At 41.6% G+C, this 18,726-nt stretch overlaps 1 protein-coding gene across 1 annotated transcript in view; it reads right to left on the minus strand.

Moving 5' to 3' along the window:
• The window catches only part of CAPN8 (calpain 8), a 101,764-nt gene that overhangs the window by 10,060 nt on the left and 72,978 nt on the right, over positions 1-18,726 (minus strand). Inside the window, exons 11-16 of the mRNA XM_036756649.1 lie at positions 18,413-18,424; positions 15,052-15,263; positions 13,023-13,059; positions 9,203-9,271; positions 6,806-6,863; positions 1,363-1,427 (exon numbers count right to left, since the gene is read on the minus strand). Coding sequence (XP_036612544.1) covers positions 1,363-1,427; positions 6,806-6,863; positions 9,203-9,271; positions 13,023-13,059; positions 15,052-15,263; positions 18,413-18,424 — 453 coding nt within the window. The remainder of the gene's footprint in view (positions 1-1,362; positions 1,428-6,805; positions 6,864-9,202; positions 9,272-13,022; positions 13,060-15,051; positions 15,264-18,412; positions 18,425-18,726) is intronic.

Raw genomic sequence — 18,726 nt, forward strand, 5'->3', positions numbered from 1 at the left:
TTGTACTTTAGCCACAACCTACATGAAACTGTAGCTATGAATTAAAAAGGGAAAAAAAAGATTATGTCTACAGTATAGTATGATGGGATGAGTTTCACCACTTGCTATTTCTATGACCTTGGGCAGATCACATTCACCACTCCATATCTCCCTTTTCCCAGTTACAAAATCAAGAAGCTGAAAATGATCTCGAAGTTCCCTACTGTTCTAATTCTCTAATGCTCAATCTGCCCCCAATCCAAGGATTGTCCTTAGAATTTAATTATCCCTTAAGAGGCTAGCCTTCCTCTAGGACCCAAAATTGTCAGGCACACACCTCTTACCTGACCCAGATACCTGACTCAGTGTAGAGGGTAGGCTCTGGAATATCCAAAGTCCCTCATCTCATGCAAAATGCCAGAGTCCTGTACCCTAAGATACAACATGCTGACTAAGTCCTCATTTAGAACATGAAGGCAGCCAGGCTGGCACGCAGGTAGACGCAGGGACTTGGCTCCACTGTCAGACTTGAAGGCTTGCTTGCCTGTTGTGTTTCCCAGTGTGAGTCAGCTCTGCTGAATACCAATTACAGTGGAGAAGCTGATGGTAATGAGAGTATGCACCTCTGCCTGCTGAGTGGTGCTGGAGGGAAGCACAGGCTGGATGCGGCAGCCCCCATCCCAAGGTAAACAATTCTGAGCTCTGATGCTACACATGTGTTAGACAGACTAGTTCAGGCCCTGTATGTGCCTGCAAAAGTTTTTAGGGACTGGTTCTGCAGACAGTCTATCAATGCTTTCTGCAGAGGTAACCAGCAGGGGGGACATTGGAACAGTGATGGGAGTAATTATTGACAGGCTAGGGATACGGGAGCTGGGGAGAAATGTGGCATCAGCTTCATCCTCATCTTCCAGCTGCTGGCTGATTCCTGAAATTCTCCCTCAACAGCTTCATCCCCTTTAGCTGAAAGCCTTCATCCCTTTTCAAATGGAAGCACCACTGGCAGAGACTATAATACATTCATCTACTATCAATCATTTATACTTTCATGTGAATTAAGGATCAGACAGCATCTTTGCCAGGAAAGAACTTTCTCCCCAAGACAAACTTCACCTGCCTTACAACTTCAGGGTTTAGAGGATCCAAAAAGCCAGATAGAGTTTAGAGACTAGGGAAAAGAGAGTGACCATGGTATATTAGAAATGGCACCAGATAGGAGTTTGAAACCTGGCTCTAATATTTGCTATCTGTGTGACCTTGGAAAAGTCATTTTATATCTCTCGGGTGTATCCTTCATCTAGTAAATTATGAAACTGATGAGGTCCTTTCCAGTTCTAAATTCTTTTCTCCTACAAATCAAGAGAAAGTGATTCTGAAGGATACATCCAAAAGGGCGATCATTTCTCTGCAGGTATTGATGTTGAATCCATCAAATTTCACGTCTGTTCCTAAATGTTTGAATAAAAAGAAGAGAAGTTTCAGAGGCATTTGAGGGTAGGGAAAATGATGTTCCTGGCAGAGCGCCACAAAATGCATCAGCCCTGAGTTCTTAGGGTCCTCTGGCAGGAAAAGTAGGCCCATGTGACTGGTTCCCTGGCAATCTGCTCTCAGCTCAAGGACCACATCTGCTTCATGACATTTGCTAAATGTCATGGATGTCCTGAGGAGCACCCACTATTCTCAGTCTTACTTGCCACTATCTTCTCTCACACCTAGGAGCAGAGGTTAGGATCAAAGACCCATGGTCTCAGTTGTTTTCTGCCTGGGCCTTTCTTCCCTGGAAAGGAAGAGCCAATAGAGCTAGACAAAAAAGCAGGAATGGATGTCTTAAGGACAGAAGGACTTGATCCATTGTCACAAGACCCCCCAGAGACCCTGGAACAGCTGGATGCAGATGTCTGTACAGTCATCTCTTCCACATCAGAACTTTCCCATAGAGGTTGGCATAAGAAATTAAATGGGAATTTGGGGGCAGTTTTGCAGAAGTTGGAGACAACACAGGAAGGCCTGCAGATGACACAGAAAAAATTTGGAAACTCAGAAATGCATAAATATATGTATAGTATTGTATACTATTAACATACTTTATCTTTTAATACCATTATAATTCAGACTTCTTCTCTGGTACGAAGGGAGGACCAAAAAATTTTACACAGATTTTCCAGCTCATGGAGGTGCCATGCCCTTAACAACTCTGTGATAGGGGGATAATTCTACTCTCTCAACCATCTCCACTCCCAATGAATAACTACAGATATGAGCAGAAGGCCCAGTGTTCTATATGTAACCCATACTAGGCTGCTGTGCTGAGTAAATGCCTTTTACTATGGCAAGAGATCTACTCCTCTAAAAATTGTATTTTTGTCATTCTATCACAATCATACATAAAGGAGAAAGTTCCTCCCCCAGCCAGATTCAACCCTCTCTTGTCACAAAAATAAAACAATTAAGCAAAAACATCCAACATGAAGACCATTTCTAACAACATATATGGCATTCTGCTCTAGTTGTGCCTGCCTCTCTGCTATGAGAAACAAGTATGTCTCATTATCTGTTCCCTGGGACCAGTGTTGGTTTTTCAAAACTCAAGAGTTCAACTTCCTCTCAGAGATCTTTTCATTTATATTGTTTTCATTTTGTAGAAACTCTTTTGGTTATGCTCAAAAGCCTCACTCTTGTTGGATTCAAGGAATTGAAAACAAGTCAACACAAACTTCAAGGATTTAGAGATGATAGGAACCTCAGAAATCATATAGCTCAATTTCCTTTTTAACTTTGATGATTCTTAACCATCTAATCCCTTAATCCCAAAAGGGGTCTCACCTGAAAGAAATCTTACAGAATTTTGACATATGCATGCAACAAGCTGGAGGTTTTCCTTGTGATTTCTTGACATTATATGGATAATAATGGGGCACACAGGTTATCTATCTGTTATTCCTACTAATTCCCTCTTCATGGATACTCTTGATACATATGTTTTATTATTCTCATAAATATTTTCTACAGATGGGAGGTAGGCATATGGGATGGTAGTTGTTGATCTCTCATTAACTTTTTATTTGTCATAAAAAGATTCAAGATTTTTTTTGACAGTTTAGGTATCTTCCCTTCTTTCAGGTACCTCATGAATTGATCTCTCAATACCCTCACAATTGTGTAACCTCCAGCATGGAACTCCTCTAGGTACAATTAGCCTAATCCAGCCACTTTTAGTATATTTGTTCTCTTTATGTGGTATTTCCAGCTATTCAATGAGCGCGTCAGAAACAGTGAAGTTAGAGTCTAAATGCTGTGGTTCCACTTCCCTTGACAGCCAAAAGATTTAGTTGCAAAAATCTTTGCAGATCATTTCCATCCACCTTCGCTGTTCTCCTTTCATCTTCATCTTCAAATGCCTTCAGGGTGATTATTTAATTGGGTCCCTAACCAAGCTTTCTTTCAGTTGATTCCCCACACATACTCCTTTTCTGTTTTATAAAGCAATACTGTTCATCACTTCTTCTATCCTTCACCATAAAATTTTTCCAATGAATTTGTATTCTAAACCAATAGAGCCCTTGGCTACCGTATCTCTCTGGCAAGAATATCAAATGTTTACTAGTGAAGGCATGTTTAGGCTTTTCTTTATATCCTCATTATAGTCATCAATTTATAACAGCTAAACTTTTGTTTGAAATTATTGTAATCAGGGTCTATATTCTTTCTCCTGTCAATATCTTATTTATTATCAATAAATTTTTTAAAAAGTTGGAGGAGTATTCATTACACATCATCTTTTCCTCTTTTTTATTTTTCCTTCTAGCTTTGTAGAAATTTTAACCTTCGCTTTAAAGTGGTGATGGTTTTACTCTTCATGTAACATGACAGCTGATTCAGGAATTACTCCTACATCAGAAATGAGTCATTTCTTGTCTACTAAAATATATTCACTTTTGTTTTTGTAATGTTATTCAGTATATACTATTTCCAGAGCCTTTCAATTCTTTTCTCTAAGAAGGTATTTCTAATGTACAAGCATGAGACTTTTAGAATGTATAAGCTTGAGGCTTCTGTGTAGTTTACAAGTCTCTGGTTTCTCTCAATCTTTATTTCCAATCCATATTTTCCAACAAATTTTTCACCATCCTTACCTGTGCCTACCTTTGTATGAATGTCATCAAATATCAAAGTATATACTGATTAATTTGGAGGGTCTAATATCAAGTTCGTCATAGAATCTTTCTAACTTTTTATCTTCTCCAACAAATGTTGGTGCATAAGCCGCAATTATTCTCATGGTGGTCTTTTTCCAAATATCTATTTTGAGCACTATGACATAAGATTACTGAATATCCCATGAGGTGATATTTCTTGTTGCTTTTGGATGCATTATAAATCTAATTCTGTCTAACTCCTTTATGTGCCTGCCTCTACAAAGAAAATCTGTGAGCCAGCCTTACATTTAGCTGCAACTTGTGTCTTCTGGTTTCACTCCTAGAAAGACTGTCAAGATGATATAATTCAGTTCCTCCGGTAGTTTGACCATCCTTTGGACATCAGACGAGGATCTCACATTTAGAGTAGCAATAGCTAAATTAGAGCTTTAGATGGGCAAAAAACAGTATGATTCTTATCACCCTCTGCCCATTTGTCTACCATTTTGCCAGTGTCGCTGCAGAGGTGGAAGGAGAACACACAAATATGAAGCCCATTTTGCATGTTTCTTTGTTTTATGGGTTGCCATGATCTTAGAATTCATCACCAAGTAACTAGGCTGCTGCTGCTGAGCCTCTTTGAACTTGGTTCTAGGACAATATTTGAAATCATTGTTACATAGTAGAACCTGCCACAGCTTGGACTCTATTGACATGGCTTTTAATAACATAGGGTCACCTCTATAGCATGAAGAGGTACCAGAGTAAGATTTTATGGGGGATCTACAGCATCACTCTCATTTACAAAAATAAGTCTGTTCCAAGAAGAATCTTAAGGTCATTAAAATCACTGAACAATTTCCCAAAGACAAACTACCTCCCTCTCATTCTCTGGTTTAATTAAGGGATTAATACACTGATCATTTGTATCATAATAGACAAGATCTATGAGTTGTCCATCCAACTGCATATCATAGTCTTGACAATAGGAATTTTTATCCATTTGTTTCTTCTTGTGTGCATAGCTAAACCAAACTCTTTTGAATATCAGCTAAGAGGTGGGTCATGAGGAAATCATAACAATGCTATCATCAAATAGAAACATCTAGAGAACCTCACCATCTACAGAAAATCTCTCTCTGATTTGAACCCTATAGAACCCATCTTCCTATGGTTCATTGGATAGAGTTTTGGAATTGGAGTCATCAAACCCTGAGTTCAAATAGTTCCTTGGACATTTACTAGCTATATGACCTTTGGCAAGTCATTTAACCATTCTCAACCTCAGTTTCCTCATTTGTAAATGAGGGGTTGAACTTGATAGCTTTGAAGGTCCCTTGATACCTTTACAATGGCAGACACCTTAAGTGATCATCTCTCTGTTTTATACCTCAATTGATATTATCAATGTGGCATAGCAGATTATGAGCTCCTCTCAAAGTCAGGGAAACCTAGGTTCAAAGTTCTGCCCCTGACACCTACTGACTATGTGTGAGCCCTGGCTTCTCAGTCATACTCTAGGCAACTTTCTAAGACCATGAGTCGCAAAGAAGGTACCAACCTGCATTGGAAAGGAATTTCCTCACTGGGAGTCCCCTGCACCAGTAAAAAAAAAAAAGCCTAGTCCCTATCCCTTGATATTGATTATCAGAGTGTCATCACAGTGCATTATCTTGGTTTTTACAGTTTTCATAGACTTATGTGATTCTGCCAGACCCCTGGGAGACACTTTGTTGGGGGAGAGTCTTCAAAGCAACATTTTGCTTGACCAAATCAAATATTTTTTCATAGCAAGCAATCTGCACAGTAGGACTGTTTTCTCTACACCTTTCAGCCAATTTGTGACCGTAAAGATGTAGTCTGCTGTAAGATATCATTTGTGAACCCTGACCCTTTTCATGACCTCATCGAGAATGTCCTCTGTGTTTCCATTATTCTCACCAAGATGGGAGAGTAGATGCAAGAGTTGGTAGTTATTGATAGTCTCTCAGTTACAATTTTTTGGTACAAATAAAGTCCAACCTTTTTCTGAGCCTCTAGTATCCTCCCACCTTCCAGATCCTTGAGAATTAATCCCTCAAAGTTCTCAAAATTGGCTACCTTCAGTAAGGTCCTCTTCTGTATATACTTGACCTGGCCTGCTCAAAATTAGCATGTATTACTCTGCACATAATTTTGCATAGGGTTGACAAAATGTCTGAATATTTCTACGGCCCAGCGTTCTTTTCCTTGCAGCATTCTGTACACCATTTTTTGGACACAATAAAAACTTCACTCATGCTTGTCAAGATAGATTAAATTAGCCTGGAAAGATCCTAGTTGGACTGTATAGTATTGCCATCATTTTGTGGACAATTATCTTCTTCAGACTGCATAGGTATAGTACGTATCTCCATAACACCACCTCTATACCCCCTCCCTTACTCTCCAGTCCTCCCTAACTCACTGTCATGCTAGCCATTAAGTAGCAACCCCAAGGGGATGGATTGCTAAAACAATTGATCTTGTCTGAGCTGAGTCAGTCAAAGGTTCTGCTGTCCAAGTCTTTAGTTCTACACCCTCCACTGGTGAGGAGTCTCTCTCCCCCTACCCCTTCACTGTTAACTTGGGAATGATGATGCCTAAAGTACCTCCCTGCATCTCTCCTAGGCTCTTATCATACCTCTAAAAGGTCCCAATGGGCAACTTACGTTTAGAAAAGAAGCCATTCAGAATAATTTGGAGTTCATTGGCACTGACATCAGAATCCTAGAAAGGAGAATCCAAAGATTGATCAGGCCTTGAGAGTATTTCAGAATGTCAGATGGAAGTGGAAACTTTACCATGGGATTCAAATTAATCCATTTGTGCCCTGTCTTAAAGCAACTGAAATTTTTCAAAAAGTAAATTCTCAGCCACCTCCAGGATTCTCAAAAAACCTGAGCTAAGATGGGTATTGATGATGATGACGAATCCTGTGTATTTCCACACCAGATTATCAATCAAAGCTTTCTGTATTTGACAGAGGTTGATTATATCTTATGGATTAAACCCCAAAACAGGGGAAGCAAAGGCTTTCTAGGGCTAGCCATTTAAAACTAGGAAGCAGAGATTTAGGGGAACAAAATACCTTGTGTAAATTTGGGGTGATTAGGCAAATCTTGCTTAATAATTTCACATGTATATATTCCTTTATGATTTATAAAGCATAGCAATTCTGTGAGTTGAACGCATTGCAAGTATTTTCTGTTTCCATGTTACAGTTGAGGAAGATTTTCCTCATGCTATAGATGATCCCTTTGGATTCTGGTAAACCTATGGACCGCTTCTCAGAATAATGGTCCGTTGCTTCTGCTCATAATTAAAGGAAATGCCAAATTTCGATCAGAGGTTAGTGGGGAAAGATGTAATTCTTCCTATTCCAGTTCGCAGACCTCCTGAAATCTATCCATGAATTCCTTCCATGGATGCTAAGTTAAGGACCCCTGGCCTAGAGGAAACTTTTCAAATGGAACCTTAAAAATGTTTTCATAATTGTACATGTGTAAACCATATTGGATTGTTTACCATCTCAGGGAAGGGGAAGGGGAAGGAGGGTTAAAAGTTGGATCTCAAAACCTTAAAAAATGTTTTAAAAATTGTCTTATCATGTAATTGGGAGAAAAATAAAATATTATATTAAAAAAGGAACCTTAAAATGACTGAAGCGAAGTAATAGAAAGAACAGAGCATTGGTCTTAGGGTCAAAGTCAGGAGAGACCCAAATTTTGACTGCCTCCAACTCTCACTAGCCTTTCATACAGAAGCAAGGCACTCAATCTCTCTGAGCCTCAGCTCCCTCACCTGTATACCTCCTTACAAGACTGTTCTGAACATCGAATTATAACATAGAAACTTTCGTAAACCTTAGGTACTCATAAATGTCAGCTAGTATTCTTCGTCATAATAGCTATACAAAAGATTAAGTTCCTGGGCCTTTTTCAAGAAACCCAACGTATTTTCATCTCTCTGCATCACTAAATCTAGAAATATGTGCTGAACCTTTCTGAGGAGCTGGGGCCTTTATTTCTTCCCACTCCCAAGGCCCCCAGGGCATCTTATTCTCCACCCAAGAGTAAAGCCTTTCTGTATTTATGTGATATGTATTTATGTGCTGTTCCTAGCTCTGTCTCTAACTTGTTTCACGGCCTCTGTGTTGCTGTGACAATCAACAACTGAGCACAAGCTGGGATGCGAGGATCAATGGGAAGAGACTTTCTCTTTTCCAGGAACGATGCACGCACCCACACTCAGGTGCCTTGGTGCAGGTTTTAATTCAGGAGGCAGGAGGAACAGTTTGTCCTCTATGCGCAGCACCAGAAACAAAAGGAAAAGAGAGGCAGGAAGCGTCTTCAACGTGTTAAACTCAGGGCAAGTTGGCTTAGCTCTCTTTACACCTGGGCTGTGCTATTCCTCCTTCTTCTGAAGGGTATTGATTGAGAGAGAATTCAGCTGCTGAGGCTCTGTAGCCAGAGGCCCTGAAACTGACAGGGCCAATTTACAAGAGGAGAAAGGCTTTTGGCAGAACCTGTGTGACTAGAGTTTGCTATTTACTCAGAAAGAGGGCAGCCCCAGCAAGGAGATAGAGCACCCCAGAACGACCAAGCCCTGGAGGACCATATGCGAGTATTGGTCTGTGAACTGCTGGGACTCTCAAATGATGAACTCTCAGTGATGAAAAGGACCTGGAGACTTAAGATGGGCTATGTCAGAAAGTGGTACCTTCTTGAGGTGAGCAGAGGCTTGCTCTCTTTTCATCCCTGGGAGGGTTTTGGGGAGGGGCAGGGAAGAAAGGGAAGAATGAAGATGACTTAAAGAGAAGGCAGCATAGTGTAGTGGATAGAGTGCTGGACTTGGAACTAAGAAGGTATAGGTTCAAATCCCGCGTCTGACACTTCATAGATGTGCGACTCTGGTCAAGTCATTTAATGTTTCTGTTTCCTCACCTATAAAATGGGGAGGTTAAACCAGATGGCCTCAGAGGTCCCTTCCAGCTCTAAAATCTATGATCCTCGAGACTATTCATAGCAGTCTGGGGAGTCTTGCTCATTCCCACACCCATCACTCACCTCCCCAGCATGCTTCTCAAACAGGCTCTTGAACTGGTCTTCTGCTTGTGCTCTCTCACTGGGATGGGGCTAAAGGGAAGGAAAAATGCAGAGTTAAAATGCACGTTGATAAGGGCAAAGACAATGAAGAACTAGTTCCAATTTATGTAAAGTGATTTACTACCTTTAAAATACTACAGAAATGTGAGCAATTAGTATAGTTATTGTGGAGTGGGGGAGGGGCAGAAATCTAGGAGTCAGCTTCTTAGGGAATAAGAGGAAGGGAATTCCCATGACTCTTCAGCATTGGGGATAGGATAAATTATCTATAGACAGACCATCCTCAGCCAGCAGAGGAAGCATTTTGGTCCCATGGAAACTAGGGGCCTGTCCAGACAGAGCTAAACAGCTCTTATGAGACAGTATGGGGAAAATCCCATACTGTTAAGAAAACCACAATACAACAGCTCATCTTTATGTAGTGCTTTAAGGTTTATAAAATACTTTCTTCACTATCCCTTTATGTGGATATTAGGCAGTTTCAAGGGGCTAAGAGCCCCTCCTGTAACCCCCCACTCAGAAAAAGGGTGGGGATACCCCCAAGAGATAACTAGGCAAAGAGTGGGTTGCCCGCTGAATAATATGTCTGAGTCAGTGAATCAACTAGGATCCTTTACATGGTGTTGAAAGGCTGCCTTAGAGTCAGTAAGACCTAGGTTCAAAGCTTTCTCCTCCACCACTTCGCGCCCCCCCCACACACACACACACACAAAGACACTACTAGCTGTATGATCCTGGGCAAGTCACTTAACCTTAGGGTCCCTAGGCAATTCTCTAAGGCCATAAATTGCAGAGAAGGTACTAAAGTGCTTTGGTCCCTTATCAGCAGATTCCCACAGGTGAGGAACCTAGGAAACTGAGACAAACAGGGTTAAGTGGCTAGCTGAGGGTCAAATAGCTAGTAAACATCTGAGGCTGAATTTGAATTCAGGTCTTCCTGATTTTAGACCCAGCATTCTACCCATTGCACCACCTAGCTGCCTGTATACAAATAAGAAGGAAGGATATTGCATAGCAGGGTTCTGGTATTCTCCAGGGTATTTTTATTCTAATTAGCTCAGAAAAGGTATGTGACTGAGAGATGGCAAAAATCCATTTATCCAAAGATTTCTGTGAATGAATAAATGAATGAAAGGGGAAAGGGGTATGTGTGAAACATTTACTACATGCCAGACACTGTGCTAAGCCCTAGGGATACAAATACACAAAAAGGACTGTCCCTGATCTCAAGGACCTCATATTCTAAAAGGGAGAGACAATACATCTGGGGAATGGTAGACAGAGTAAGGTGTTTCTGCCATTGAAAGTATGTATTTACATATCATATTTGACTTACGAGTGTCAGGAACCCAGGATCCTGGCAACTACTAAGGTACTAACTTCTACACAGTGACTCCCACAGGAAATGTTTGAGTCTGTAGAAGGATTCAGAGCAAGCGGTAGAAGAAAGCACAGGGGAAGGAATGCATGTATTTTCCAGTAAGCATCCTTGATAAGAAACTCCTAATGGTGAAGACTGGATATTACTTGGATTAAAAGGGCAAGGAATGATCTTATAGATCTATGGCAAGAAGACACCTTCCACATCTAATCTTTGCAGGTGGAGAGAGCATGCTTCCTGTGACACCCAGTCAGCAAAAGCAAAACCCAGCCTCAGTAATGTGTGGGATATGGCTGCAGCCACAGATGTCTCAGTCTGTTCTCTCTTTGAAAAGTACCAGGGGATCCTTTAATTTCTAGTGGGCATGGAAGCAGATGGAACTGGGGCTGTGAAATATAAACTACTAATGCTACCCTACCTGTCCTGCCCTTCCTCACAACCCTTATGTCTCTCCCTGAAACGTCACTGCCTATACCCAGAACTCAGCCCAGCTCTTGTGATGCTCCATCCCAGAGGGACAATAACATGAGCTAAGCAGCATGGGCCTCCTCATTAGAGTCAAACGATCACCATCCAGGGACTAATACATACAAAAGGGACAGTTAGCAGCTCTATCCAGAAGCTCCAGATGCCAAACGCTATCCACTGTCTTTAAAATTCTGCTCTTAGACTCTTCCTTAGACTCAAACTGGCTCTTCCATTCACCCTAGCAGTCACCCCCATAGAGTCATAGACTCATACAGTCTCAGAGTAGGAAGGTACTTCAGAGGTCATATACCAGATATACATGTCCAGCAGCTAGGTGGCACAGTAGAATTCTGGCCTCGGGGTCAGCAGGACTTGAGTTCATGTCCTCCCTCAGATGCATACTTAGCTGTGTGACCCTGAGCAAGTCACTTAATCTGTATCCTCCTCACTTTTCTCATCTGTAAATGGGGATAATAATAGCATGTGCAGTAGTTGAGAGGATCAAATGAGATACTGAAGCACATTGCAAAACACTACATAATTCCTATTTACATGCAGCTCTAAAAGTGCAGATACCACAAGTCAGCTAGGTAGTGCAGTGGAAAGAGCGCTGGGCCTGGAGTCAAGTAGAACTGAGTTCAAATCTGTCCTCAGATGCTACTTTCTGTGTGATCTTGGGCAAGTCACTTAACCCTGTTTGCCTCAGTTTCATCATCTGTCAAATAAGCTGGAGAAGGAAATGGCAAACCACTCCAGGATCTTTGCCAAGGAAAACCCCAGATGAGACCACAAAGAGTCAGGCATGGCTAAAACAACTAAGCAACAAACCACAAGTCAAGTACAATGTTTACTGGGTATTTTCTGACTGCTGAGCAGCCTCCATCGGGACTAGAACCCCAGCCTTGGAGTTGGGAAGACTTAGATATGAGTCCTAATTCTGTTTGCCATGGGAAAGTCAATTGCTTAAGTGACTTGAGGGGTTTCTCAAGGACCCAGGCCACTCTCTGGGACCACAAGTTACCCAAGGAAATGAGACCACAGGTCTGGGCAAAAAAAAAGAAAGAAATGTCTGCTTCTGTTTGTTTTTTTATATATCTGCCATTCATCCCCCACAAGATCTCTCAAAGGCAGGGATTATGTCTTCTTCCTTTATTTTGTCCCTCAGCACACAGTGGATTTGTGAGACTGACTACACATAGAGCACATTCATTACTCCAGCCCATAGAAAGGACATCAAATTGTGTTCCCCTAGGGACAGTCAAGACCCTTGAAAATGGTATGGTTTCATAGATCCTTCAGAACCTCTTCGGACTCAGCCAAAGAATGTTCCACATTCTACTAACCTTGATTTTGACCTTCATTGACATCACCCAAGATAGATTCCCCAAAAAATCATTACCCCTCCCCCCCCCCGGCAAAAAGAAAATTAGTTTAGAGCAGAGGTTCTGAAACTTTTTGTGTCATGTTTTGCTGGAAGCTACATGGTGCAGTGAGTGGATAGAGTGCTGGGTGCTGGAGCCAGGAGTTCAAATCCAGCCTCAAACACTAGCTATGTAACCCTGGGCAAGTCACTTAATCCTGTTTGCCTCAGTTTCCTCACCTGTAAAATTAGCTGGAGTAGGAAATGGCAAACCACATTAGTATCTTTGCCAAGAAAATCCCAGATGGGGTTACAAAGAGTCGGACACAACTGAAATGACTGAACGACAAATTTCTGGAACTTAGTGATATTTATAAACCCCCTTCCTCAAATGTTTTGTTGCTTACATTTATGACTAAAGGATATGTTAAATTTAAGTTAGAGGTTAGTGAAAATAAAACTGTATCTTTTTCCCATCCAAGTTCACAGAACCCCTAAAATCTATCAGTGGACCTCTTGTGAGGGACCATGAAGCTCAAGTTAAGTACCCTTGGTTCAGAATGGGTGCTTACCTCATATGGGTTTCCAGATACCATGTCTCCAATTTCCCTGAAACACAAATAGTCACAGTAACAAAATCAACATCAAAAGGCCAGCGTGTCTAGCTAAAGGGGTCATTCTAAACCTTGAGGTGGGGGAGGGGAGAGGAAGAAAAGGAATTTCCCTCCTATGACTGTTTCCCAACTTCATAAACTAAACTTTAAGTCCCCTTACTGACAGAGATCCTTTCCATGCATCCCCTGAGATCATTCCCATACTAAAGGCACCAAGTATCAAGTTCAGTCAGCTCCCTCAAAATTTCTGGGGTGATACTGTCTTTTAACCCCATGGACCACTCTGCCAAGAAAGTCTTTTGGAGAGCTCCATTCCATGGCTGAGAACCCCAGTTATCACCCTTTTCTTTCCCTTGGGACAATTCTTTGCCTAGAAATGTCTGTTATGTTAGTAACAACTCCACAAATTCCCATCACATGTTTCGGATAGAGCACAGAAAAGGTGCTTTGTTTTGCCATCAGGACTAAGATTCTGTAGCTTAAGTACTCTTCCTATTATTCCTATTCTCCTGGCTGGATTGCTGCCTGTGCTTTTCCTTAGTCTAATTCCCAGCCCCCACCCCAAATTTGGCAATACATTTGAACTTTCCTCCCCTTTCACTTTCCTGTTTCTGTCAGGAGCACCATGCACTTAATCTGCTGTGTCCAAAACCTTGGTGTCCTCTGATTTTCCCTCTCTTTCACCCCCTCCCCTGCCCTGTCCCCATATCCAACTAGTTGCCATATTCTGTCAGTGCAACATCTATGATATCTCTCAAATCTATCCTTTTTCTCTCTATTCTCTTTGGTTAACAGGGCTTCATTACACCTATTAAAACTATTATGATAACTTCCTGTCAGGCCTTCTCTCCCTACTCCCCACTCCATGATCTGCACTCTACTATCCAGTAGTGCTTCACACTGCTTCCAGACTGAGTAATCTTTATCTCATCTGTAACTCTCCTTATCAAAACCCTTCAGTGATTCCCTACTACTATTTACCCAAACAAAATTCAAATTTCTTAGCTTGGTGCACCATGTAGGACCCCTTTCACTCAACCCCCCCCCCCACATACACACTTTGGAGCCCCACCCATCCAGATCCCACCATTATAACCCCTTCCAAACAGCATATATAAGAACCATGGACAGAGTCTTTCCATTGACACTGAAGTTGAACTCTTTCTCTCCTCCAGGTAGAACATGAATTCTTTGAAAGCAGGGACTTTATCACTTCACTAGCTCAGTTCCCAATGCTTACTTAGCACAGTGCCTGGCACATGTTAAATGCTTAATAACTGCTCTTCTATTTCATACTACCCTATGTATACTCTATGTAATACCTTCTGTTTCCTGGCCCTGTGTCTCTACTCATGTCATTTCGCGCCCTTTTCCTCATTATCTCTACCTATTTAAATACTGTCCATCTAATAAAATTCATCTCAAATCTATGCAGCCTTCCCAATTCATCCCCTCAGGAGTCTAAATGCATTTTATACCTCTCTTATTAAGTCAAGTCAGCAAACATTTATGAAGCACCTACTATGTGCCAGCCACTGCTTTAAGCACTAGAGGAAAACATGGTCATTGCCCTAAAGGAGTTTACAGTCTTGTATTATTGTTATGTATGTTTTGCATCTCCCTACCATATCATAAGTTCTATAAAGAGAGATGCTATGTTTTATTTATCTTTCTACCTCCCCCAGTGTCTACCATAGTCTTCTGTGCATAGGTGACAATTAATAAATGTTTGTTGACTGAATCAATGAATAAATGGAGAGGAATCACCAGTCCATAGGCCCTTGAGAACTATTACATCTGTCATCATTTTTTAGATTTGGATTTTTCCAGTTACCCCTATAGGAGCCCTGTTGGAAACCTCATTAGGTTGGCAAGCGGGCTCTCAGCACCCCAAATAACAATTGGGATCTTCCTCCCAGCCTCTAATAATTTCCCTGCTGGAAACCTTTATACTCAGGTTTATTATGCTGGCACATGGAGATCATACAGGGATTTAGCTGCCTTCTCTGAGAATATTCTCAGGCAGAACTCTCCATCCTTGAATGGCTCAAAGGTTGATGGCACCACCAGGTACTCTCCCACTGGGAGGTGGAACCGAGCAGAAACTTCTCGAAGATTAAGGTATTCTGGGGTTTGAGCAGCAGGTCGATGTCCCAAGAAGAAGTCCTGGCTCAGATGTACTTCTGTGTGGTTCTCCAGCTGTACAAATCAGCATTTAGAAAGTCATTTTTCATAGAATCATAAATGTCGAATTGGAAGAGACCTCTGAGGCCATCTAATTCAACTCCCTTCTTTCACGGATGAGGAAGCAGAGACCCAGGAAGCTTAAGTAATTTTCTCACGATCACTCAGATACTAAGTATAAGAAGTGGGATTTTGGACCTGGGTCTTCTGTCTCCAAAGCCAGCCTTTCCACTTTATTATGATTTCTCTCCCTGTTAAGAGAGGAAACCAGAAAAGTCCATCCAGATATTATAGTTTGGAGTATTCTCATTGTGCCTATTTTTTTTTAAATTTAGCTAGATATTTGTCTCTCTGAGTCCTTTAGCTGACACTTACAAGCTATTATTCAGACATTTAATTTGTTTAGCAATGTAAGCTTAAATCCTGAGCTCTTAAGGCAAAAAATTTCAGAAATGGTCCTCTTGTCTTTTAACTGCCAAACAAACAGATCTCTGATGAGGAGGATGCCCCTATCTGTTCAGGGAGAGGGTGTGCAATTGGATAACCTGTTACTGACACCATTTGGCCAAGACTAGCCAAAAAAAAATAGGTTGAATGACTGATAGTAGAGCCTAAAGGTCAGGAACGCTGGGCTCTGACTCTGCCACTGACACCCTCAGTGGCCTCTGATAAAGTCATTTCCTCTCTATGGACTTCACTTTATTCACCTGTTAAATGGTGATAGATGGGGTCAGTAACCCAGAACCTGTTGAAGGAAGTGAGGGGGGGTGGCCATTAAGGGGTGGGGTCATTGTTGAGTCTGTGAGAAATACTAATTAAGGATTGCAAGATGCTTTGAAAACACAGATGTCAAATTATTATCACTGTAATTGAGCCTCCTTTTAGCACTTTATCTTCCCAATTAATCATCATTAAGATGATGATGACTATGGGTGATTTGCACCAATATCCTGGGGCTTCTGTGTGACCTGGAGCTCAACTGGCCAGATGGAATATAGGAGAGAAGCTTCTCATCGCTGGTCATAGAATCTCCTTACCCAACCCCACCCCCAAGTCTATTTAAACACAGGAAACTGGAAAGGAAACCCAAATCCCAACCCACCCCCATGGCAGGGAAGCATCATAGTACAGTGGAAAGAGCATGGATTTAGAATCAGAGGGCCTGGGTCCACATCCCAGCTCTATCACTCGATAGCTGTGTGATCTTGGGCAAGTCACTTAATCTCTATGGCTTCAATTTCTTTACCTGTTAAATGAAAGGGTTGGACTAAGCTCCCTTCCAGCTATGAGCCATATGCTGAAGCATTTTCTATAGGAGATCATCCCAGGTCATCTATCCTCATCCCAAGCACTCAACTTGAGAAAACCTGTGCTCCATGGGCAGGGTAACCATGAGGTCATGGTCACTAAGACAGCGGTGGTAGGTAGTGTCAGGGAGTTAAGCAAAGAGCAGAAAGTAGGAGGCAGGTTGGGCTTAATACACTAGGAATATAAGAGCTCCTTCCAACTGAGCTGATGAGCCACTAGGAAGGACTGCCAAGGCAGAGGAGGTCTGAGCAAATACACCTTTGGGAAATTCATTAATCCTTCTCTCTAGTCAAGAGAGGAAAATGCTGGTAAATAGAATTTCTTAGGACAAGAGTCTATGTAGAGAACAATAATGATAGAAAGTGGGGGCGGGGAGAAGGGAGTGGATGAATCTTTAGAAATGGTTGATTGAATGAAGGAATGAGAAAAATGGATTTGGAGTTATAAGATTATAGTTTTGTAAAATTAGGACCTTCCAAGTCATCTCGCCCAACCTCCTCATTTGGGCCCTAGAGAGTTTAGAGAACTTTCTCAATGACATGTTAGACCTAAAATTCAAAGCCAGGTTCTCTGACTCCAAATCCAGAGCTCTTTCCACGGCACAAAAGTCAAAGTTGTAATCTTAACAGGTGGCTCTAAAAACCTCAGATGGTGAAAATGGCGAGTGACATTCTCAGGACCAAAACAATAGATACTGGATTCTGTGAAATTATAATGACCAAGCCTGGCCCCAAAGAAGAGATACCGAAAGGCATCTCCCTCCCTTCTTTACAGAGGTGGGAGGCCTGGCATGTTGCATTCCATGTCCAATTTTATTGTTGCATTGGTTTGGTTGGATTCTTTTTTTATTCTTTGTTATAGGAGGTGACTCCTCTCCTAAAGGAGAATATATTGGGGAAATGTAGGTGATGTAAAAACGAAAGATATAAATACAAATTGATTTTAAAAAAAACAGTTACATTGTTCTGTTCTTGGGCTCTTTTGCTCTAATAAGGCAAATCTCAAACTTCAGTCTAGAGAAGTGCATAGCACAGTAGAAACTCACTTGGATTTGGAGGCAGGGGACCTGAGTTCAGATCCTGACCCTGCTATTTATTACCTGTTGAAATTGAGGCAAGTTTCTTATTTTCTCTAGATCTCAGTTTCCATACCTGAGAAATGAGGAGTTTAAACTAGATGACCTATCCAGCTAGGTGGATAGATCACAGGGCCTGGAGTCAGGAAGACCTGAGTTCAAATCCAGCCTCAGATGCTTACTAGCTATGTGACCTTGGGCAAGTCACTTAACCCTGTCTGCCTCAGTTTCTTCATCTGATAAATGAACTGGAGAAGGAAATGGCAAACTATTCCACTATATTTGCCAAGAAAACCCAAAATGGGGTCACAAAGAGTCAGATATGACTGAAATGAGTGAACAACAACAACAAAGGTCCTATAATGCCAGAGGAGAAAAAAAGACAAAAGCCACATGTTTTCTCTCAAAAAAACAAATTTTTAAAAATGGATTTCCTTTTCCTGGAGCAAAGACATCCTTGTGTATTAGATGAATAGGGACTTTGGTTCTCCTATAATTATCTCTGTTCTCATCAGACTAATGGACTCAGAAGGGAACGATGCATCATCGCCAAGCCTCTTCATTTGGATGCGTGGTGGGTGGGATGGATGCCAATTGCCAGAATTCTCTTTACCAACTCTCTCAGTCAATGCCTCAGAGGCCTCATAAACTCATAGGGTCTGTTTACATGGAATCCAGCTTCGGTTAGAAGAAACTACATCTGCCCTTCCACCCACATGAGCAGCAGGCCACCATATGTTTCTTACCCACAGAAAGAAGATTGTCAACAGTTCACACGTACCTCTTTAGGGATCTGTAAGACAAAGAGAAAGAAAAAAGAGAACAGGTGAGCCAAGGGTTACAAACACCTTCCTTCAAATGGCCAGGTCAGCCTTCTGGGCCAAACTCACAGCTAGCTTCTCTCAAGGTACCTTGCCCCCCATCCCCATCCTACAAAATGTGCATTGCGATCTAGACTCATTGATGACTCTAGTCAGAGGGCTAGTCTGTAGGATTGGCCAGCATTTGTGAAATTGGCAGTTCATGAGGGGATTTCAGGGAGAACTGCCAAGAGAAAAAGCCAAAAGGCAGAGATGAGGAAAGAGACTATTGCAT

This window comes from Trichosurus vulpecula, chromosome 4 (assembly GCF_011100635.1).
Source record: "Trichosurus vulpecula isolate mTriVul1 chromosome 4, mTriVul1.pri, whole genome shotgun sequence".
Taxonomy (NCBI): Eukaryota; Metazoa; Chordata; class Mammalia; order Diprotodontia; family Phalangeridae; genus Trichosurus; species Trichosurus vulpecula.